General features: G+C 42.4%; 1 protein-coding gene across 1 annotated transcript; it reads left to right on the plus strand.

Moving 5' to 3' along the window:
• The first annotated feature begins 3,652 nt into the window (after window positions 1–3,652).
• lrrc3 (leucine rich repeat containing 3) lies at window positions 3,653–4,453 on the plus strand. Its single transcript, XM_061089220.1, has one exon. The coding sequence runs from the start codon at window positions 3,653–3,655 to the stop codon at window positions 4,451–4,453; it is 801 nt and encodes a 266-aa protein (XP_060945203.1).
• Window positions 4,454–8,267: the final 3,814 nt, after the last annotated feature.

Consider the following 8,267-nt stretch of genomic DNA (forward strand, 5'->3'; position numbering starts at 1 on the left):
AGCCCTGAAAATAAGCTTTAATTGTCACGTACGGGATTATACATGGTGCAATGTGCAGTAAAATGTGTTATTGTGCTTGCATCCAGTAAAATAAAAGACACACAATGGTATCAGAGGATGTTGAAAGCACTAATTGAAAGTTGCTCTGGATAGAAGCGTCAGCAAAATGTCATGTAGAGTTATGAGGTTGCTTTGAGTCCTATATGCAGACAAACATGGAGCATGTTGTGTCTTTGTGTAGTTCCAGGAGAAGCAACATGCAGTTTGTGTGTGTGTGTGTGGGGGGGGGGGGGGGAGGAGCAGCAGAGAACAACGTGCTGAGACCTTGAAGCTGACATCTTGATCCACTGCAAACAAATCCCCGACATCCCAGTTAGTCTGATGCAGCACTTAGAGTGATTATAATAATCAATACTCCTTTGATCCATACGGCAGCAACACAACCTCTTTCACACACGAGAAAATCAATTCCACATATATTGTGTTCTTTGTGTGTTTATAACTAATTATATCATTCAACATTTGATTAAAAAAACGACTCTTTACAGAAAGAGCTCAATCAAGGTAGCCAACATATCCGCCCTGGTGTAAGGCTGTTTGGATTTATGATAATAATATTAATAATACTATTACTACTACTACTACTAACAATAATAATAATGATAATCATAATGATGGCAGCCGATTGAAAAGTGGAAGCGACTCAGGAACTGGTCGTGTCAAGACAATTTTCAGATTTGCCTTTCTTATTGATGTAGATAATTGTCTTACAGGAGAGAGGAAGACAGACAGACAGACAGACAGACAGACAGACAGACAGACAGACAGACAGACAGACAGACAGACAGACAGACAGACAGACAGACAGACAGACAGACAGACAGACAGACAGACAGACAGACAGACAGACAGACAGACAGACAGACAGACAGACAGACAGACAGACAGACAGACAGACAGACAGACAGACAGACAGAGAAACAGACAGACAGACAGATAGAGAGACAGACAGACAGACAGAGAGACAGGCAGACAGATAGATCGATAGATCGATAGATCAATAGGTAGATAGATAGATAGATAGATAGATAGATAGATAGATAGATAGATAGATAGATAGATAGATAGATAGATAGATAGATAGATAGATAGATAGATAGATAGATAGATAGATAGATAGATAGATAGATAGATAGATAGATAGATAGATAGATAGATAGATAGATAGATAGATAGATAGATAGATAGATAGATAGATAGATAGATAGATAATTAGATAGATAGATAGAAAGATAGATAGATAGATAGATAGATAGATAGATAGATAGATAGATAGATAGATAGATAGATAGATAGATAGATAGATAGATAGATAGATAGATAGATAGATAGATAGATAGATAGATAGATAGATAGATAGATAGATAGATAGATAGATAGATAGATAGATAGATAGATAGATAGATAGATAGATAGATAGATAGATAGATAGATAGATAGATAGATAGACAGACAGACAGACAGACAGACAGACAGACAGACAGACAGACAGACAGACAGACAGACAGACAGACAGACAGACAGACAGGGGGGGAGATGGAGGACAGCGGAACAGCCAACAGAACAGCGCACGGGACTCCTTATGGCACCATGCGCGATGTGAAAGTGGGCGTGGATCTCGGGTGTGACGTATGGGACCGGTGCTGCACCCCCCCCTCCTCTCCTGAACACCAGCACCGTCCTCAACAAGTGCAGCTGCCTCCTCTGTCACCGGGAGACACGTCAGGACGAGGAGACCCGTCCGGAGACACGAGTCTGTCCACTAACTTTGGAGACACATGTCCGCTGCCTGTCTGTCCTCCTGTCTGTCCTCCTGTCTGTCCTCCTGTCTGTCCTCCTGTCTGTCCTCCTGTCTGTCCTCCTGTATGTCCACACACCTCGGTCCGGACATGTGAACTGTCTTTCTGCTGCTGCAGCACTTTACTGAGATTCACACCGGATGGAAAATACCTTTTATTGTTTTCAGGATCAAACTCTTTCCTGGTAAGTTCACTTTTACAAATACTGCTATATTTAATAATCAATTTGTTGTATTTATTGTATTTGTAATATTTAACCACATAACCACTACATAGAGTAATGTGATGGTTATTAAATGCTATTAAATGATTATTATTCTCCACTTCACATGCACAATTATTCCCATTAGTTCCATTTAGATCCACTCAGCTTCAGGCGTCTTAATGCTGCATGGAATCTTCCTTCATACAGTATATAATTTATATATCATTTGTATATCATTTGATCATTTATCATTTATATCTGAGGCTGTGACAGGTTTATGTTTTAATATCATATCTTGTCTTTAAACCTGACGGACACATCTGGTGGTGCTGCAGCTCAACTCGCTTATTAAAGATCAGATCACTATGAACAGTGTGAGTCTTAATATAAACTGGTTAATGATGTGGTCGTGTTATAAGATCACTGCAGGGTGCACTACAGTGTGTGTGTGTCTGTGTGTGTGTGTGTGTGTGTGTGTGTGAGAGAGAGAGAGTGTGTGTGTGCTGGTGCCCACATCCTGTTCACACCTCCTGCTGAGGTTATCACAACCTGAGGGGCTTATTTAAAGTGTGTGAGTGTGTGGCCTTGATCTATGAAGTCCTTGCCAAAGACAAACAGTTAAAAAAAGAAAGAAAGAAAGAAAGAAGAGAGAGATGGAAACTGAGGGAGAGAGAGAGAGAGAGAGAGAGAGAGAGAGAGAGAGAGAGAGAGAGAGAGAGGCTCCGAGGGGAAGATGCCCGGGAGCACAGCGAGGGGTTGCGTGTGTGATCGGTTTTAGCCCACCAGAGGGTGCACAGTGGTAAAGTGATGATCCCTGCATGACACACACACACACACACACACACACACACACACACACACACACACACACGCACACACACACACACACACACACAGCCAGCTATCATCATCATGTGTGCATTGAATAAATGAGACACAAACAAGTCTTGAAACAAAGGACGACAAATCCTAGTTGTTGGAGTCAAGGGAAAATGAGATTTGTCATTTGTCCAGACATGAAATAATGTAGTTATTGATATAATGACTTGTAATTTGTATTGAGGACAAACAAAAATAAGAAGAGGCTTTTACAAATTGAACGACAAAATGCTCAAATGCCAAATTGTTGTTTTTTCTCAGTAATCATATTATACGTGTTTTTAACATTTAGCCCAGTGAGACCACAAAGATCATTTCCAGCTATTACTGCCTTTTCTCTGCTTTCAATAACGATTTACCCGTTCAAGAATAACACTTTTTTCCTTTATTGTTTCAGTGGCCAGCGGAACACGTTGCTCGGCCGGCTCGTGGCTCTTTGACGATTACTGTGATCATTTCCTTTTCCCTCCTGTCGCTGGAATATGCTCGATATTTGGATGAGCTCTTTGGAAATCGTTTTTTTCAAAAGCACACTGTTGAATCACTTCTGAAGGATTATCCTGTGAGGAGCCCACATGTTTCTGTGGATAAGCTGATCCTTTTTTTTAGTGTCTTCGTGAAAGGTAATGAGCCGGCAGTTATCACCACTTAACAGGTGAGAGTATGATCGCTCTTGCCTGACAGGCCTCGTGGGAGGTCACTGCTGAACATGCAGGACTCAGCCGGGCCTGATATGCCGGGGAAACATCCGATCTGTGATGGCTTTGCCCTCGTGTGGCGCCTGCTCCTTGGATTAGTCATGGCGAGTGCCCCGGCGATGGCTTGCCCGACAAGTTGTCTCTGCATAGAGAAGGGCGGCAAGACGGTCGTCCAGTGTGTGTCCCACAACCTGGAGACGATCCCGACAGATCTCCCTGGTGACACTGTGGTCCTGCACCTGGCGTCCAACCACATCACGCACATCCCCAACCACGCCTTCAGCGAGCTGCGCTACCTGCAGGAGGTGGACCTGTCCAACAACGACATCGAGACTTTGGACGCCGCAGCGTTTCAAGGCGTTTCGGACAGCCTGCTCGTGCTGGACCTGTCCAACAATCGCATGCAGAGCGTCCCCAAAGAGGCCTTCGCCCGCCTCCGAGCCAAGATCAGCCTCTCCAACAACCCGTGGCACTGCGAGTGCACGCTGCAGGAGGTGCTGAGGGAGCTGCGGCTCGACCCCGAGACGGTGAACGAGGTCATGTGCCACACGGCCGTGCAGGAGGAGTACGCCGGCAAGCCGGTGATCCAGGTGCTGGACTCAGGGATCAACTTCTGCAACTTTCACCACAAGACCACCGACGTGGCCATGTTCGTGACCATGTTCGGATGGTTCACCATGGTGATCGCCTACGTCATCTACTACGTGAGACACAACCAGGAGGACGCCCGGCGGCACCTGGAGTACCTCAAGTCGCTGCCCAGCAGCTCTCAGATCAGCAAGGACTTCGACACCATCAGCACGGTTCTTTAGCAGGAGGCGTGTGTGTGTCTGTAAATATGCGAGTAAATGTGTGTGTCATGTACAACAATGACTGAACGGCTGTTGCAATCAGAAAAATCACAAACGTTTTTTACAACATTATTCGAGGTCTCACTGGAAATAGAAAAGTTGTTTACCAACTTAAGAAAACAATTAAATTGGTAGCACACTAATGAATTAAGTTTGTTCGACTTAAAAGTTAACATGTTATCTACCTACGATTCCTCAAACGTCTTTCTTTCTTTCTTTCTGTGTGTGTGTGTGAGTGTGTGTGTGTGTGTGTGTGTGTGTGTGTGTGTGTGTGTGTGTGTGTGTGAGTCTACCAGGTGAACCGTTCATCTAATCGGCTTCACACTTGTGTTCCTAGTTTCCTCAGTCCAAGCCAAGTGTACATTCAATATTAATACTAATTTAATAAACAGGCGACCAGTGCTCTGTAGCAGTCAGGTGGGGGGGTGGGGGGTGGGGTGACACAATTGGTGACAAATTCATTGTGTGTCACCAATTTAATTTCATGTTGGTCCTTCAATTAGTTTTGTCAGTGTTAGCTCATTTTTGATTTTTTTTCTCTTGGCTTCACAGATAATATCTTTTGTACTATTTTAAACCATTTGTTCTAATTAACTACGAGTAAAAACGTGTCTGTACGAGCAGATCAGGCTGCAGTGTCAACATCTATAGCACAAAATAAGCAGAATGCTCATAAAAGTCGCATTTCCATGAAGGATGATAGATCTACAGTGGAGAGATAGATGCTCCCGGGTGTCGATCCGGCGGGAGGGAACCTGGACTAAGACGGATGAGGAGGACTGCCGTGTCTCCCAGCTACTTTGAATTGATTGATTTATGTACTTAATGTCTCACAGTCATGGTGAAGGCTACTTTACAAGACACAGGGGTTCACTTTAGCTGTGCAGACACATGCATAAACCATGGGAATAAAGCTGCTGGTCCAGGTAATTAGGTTACGCTGCTCTGACTTGATGTGTAGCCGCGGCTTCACCACATGTTAAAGATTCAAATCTGTTTTCAACGTCTAAAAAATGGAACCAAAACGTCAGCCCCTCCTCACCAAGGTTACGAAGGAGGGATGTAATCATGTTTATAAGCAGGTAATGTTCCAGTATTTAAGAGTTAATTTCTCACATAGTGACTGAAGCCTTGTCTTCACTGCTGCAGGTATTTTCTCCAACTCGTTCTGAAAAACTTCTCTGTCCACACATCCTTGTTTTACAAAACATCTCCATCCAGTTGAGAACAGAAAAATGACCACAAACCCTCACAGGTATCAGCATTAGTGGGTGACAGGGATTAAATCTCTTTAACGCATTATGAATGAGAGAAACATACAATGGATAATATGTAATTTCAGCCTCAGTATGTGGGCTAAGTGATTAAATGACAATATCAGAGCTAAAAGCCTCATTTCCTGTCTAGGAGGAGAACACACTTGGCAGAAATCCATCACAAACAGACTTTTAGTTCAGTTCAAATGTTCCATTAAACTCAGAAGAATCGATTATAGCACAGGTTGGAGAGAGTGGTGTATGTGTGAATGTATGAATGTTGAATGTCGTCCCAATTTGTGTTACATGGTGAAACAGCAGCACATAACTCGCCACAGCCATTACTCCTGTTGATTTGATTGTATCATAAAACTGTTGGTTTGGGCACAAACCCAATAGATTTTTGTTATAGTCTGCAGGTTGTTGGTTTAGGAGGAAACTGTGTCCAAGTGCCTACTCTGGGAATCCTACACCTTAGCACTGTGCATGAAGATGGGCAACTCGAGCGTTGATCTTTCCAAAAGCTGGACAATGATAGAAAACACTTTCAAAATGACCTTTATATGCTTTTCTGTGATTTGAAATCTGTCTGTAGCTTTCCTAATGTGGTGATTCCCACTCATCCAACAGATCCAACAGGTTAAAATAACCTAGAGACTTGCTCTTAATTAAGCATTTTAGCTCTCAGTCCTGTTTTTACAGAGTGCCACTAAAGGGTTCTTTGCTCCAGAGGTGTGTGTCTGTGTGTGTGTAGTTTTGACTCGTCATATAATGTCTGTGCTGGCCCACATGTACACAACCTTTACAACCTGGAGGAATGCACATGTCCTCTGTGTCGTTGTGTGTAACACTGAACTGTCTTTAGCTGAAGCATCATCAAAGTGTTTGGATGTCTAGAAGAACTTGTATTTGTCTTTTCTTCATCTTTACAGAACTGGTCTGTGAGCTCTGTGGTGGAAATGAAAAGGGCTCCAATACTTTTGTGATAATAATGTGATTATCAAGTCTATTTTCTATCTGTTTAAACTGTGTTTTTTTTCTTAATGTCTGGATTTCAACACCTTACCAGCATTTGAAAATAAACAAAACAAATCTTATTTTTCGGTGGGAGGTTTCGTCTTTTTCTCCAGAGACAGAGAACGGTTCAGATCATTTTGTGAAGAAATCCAAGACTTCATTGTTCTCACTTAATTAATTTACACTCCTTAGATTCAATGTAGCAGCAGAAGAGAAATCGTATCTGTGACATTTTGTTAAAGCAGCTGTATTTTCCCTGCGTAGATTTTAAATGTTACTGACAGGAACTAATACTTCTTTGGATGAAGAAAAAAATACCCAGAGACGTGTACTAAAACACAGATTCTATTTTTGTAATGATTTTTCAGCAGTCAAGGATTGTGCCCAGTGTCGGAAAAGCTTTGTGACAAACTGTAGTAATTATTTGTTGGTGTTTTCTTTAACCTTCAGCAACACAATTGTGTGTCCCGGCTTTTTTTTTGCTGCTGGACTTTTAGTGAGCAGCTTTTCAGTTTCTGCAAATAATTCTGAGATGGAAGGTGGAAGTGAGTTTGTTAGAACGGTGCTGTGTTAGTGTGTGGTCCTGAAAGAGAGGAGCTTACAAGCTGTGACTCAACGAAACCGACCAAACCACTGACCCTCCTTTCATCTAATCCACAGATTTGAATGTTTAAACACACAAGATCCTTTCTGCTGAGTTGAACATTTACAAATCCTGTGGAAAAAACATTCATAGTAGTGTAAACAAGCGATAGAAAACTGATTCCCCCAAATGTTAGCCTTCCTCTTTTCCCTTTTGCAAACGCCCTATGGTCTCAACTTGTCTTCTCACAAGCTCAGAGTTCACAGATACCTGCCTCAGCATGAAGTTCATCTGATCCTTTCACTCCGTTAAACCTCACATCGTCATCGAGACCCATAAATAATCCTCTGTGTCGGGAGTTGATACTCACAGCAGAACCACAGCCTCGGATTTAAAGTTGCTGACTCTCATCCTAAACCACCCAGCGCCAGGAAATAGAAATACAGGATGTTTACCTCACTTTTTCTATGTTGTTCATGATATTTGACCATGTTTTTTTTGGCATTTAAATGATTAAACGCTTTTTCTATTGCCTCCAAGGAGAGTTTAGCTAATTGTTTGCTTTTCTCCTGATGATGAACATGTAGACGGAGGCACTTAGCTGGAATGTGGCCCATTCATTTGGCTTCTTGTGTTTGTTCACTCTCTCCGTTTGCCCTTTACACCATCTGTTCGCTGGAATGTTATTAGCATCTTTGCTTGAGACCCTGACGCTTCTCAAGAGGAAAACACAACGAGTCAATTCATCTCTGTTCAGGAGCCTTTGAGTTTAGCTGAGTTTAGCTCTTCTATTTACCATGGGGCTCAGTTGCTACCTTGTAATAAATGTAGTTTTATTCATGGGTGTTTGATGACGGGTTCAACCAACACATCAGACAAATATGGTATTTGACCAAATCTGGGCATAAAGAAAGTTTAA

This window comes from Limanda limanda, chromosome 16 (assembly GCF_963576545.1).
Source record: "Limanda limanda chromosome 16, fLimLim1.1, whole genome shotgun sequence".
NCBI classification, from domain to species: domain Eukaryota; kingdom Metazoa; phylum Chordata; class Actinopteri; order Pleuronectiformes; family Pleuronectidae; genus Limanda; species Limanda limanda.

Coding starts and splice junctions, on each gene's coding strand:
- lrrc3 (XM_061089220.1), top strand. CDS start 3,653: ATGCAGGACTCAGCCGGGCCTGATATGCCGGGGAAACATCCGATCTGT.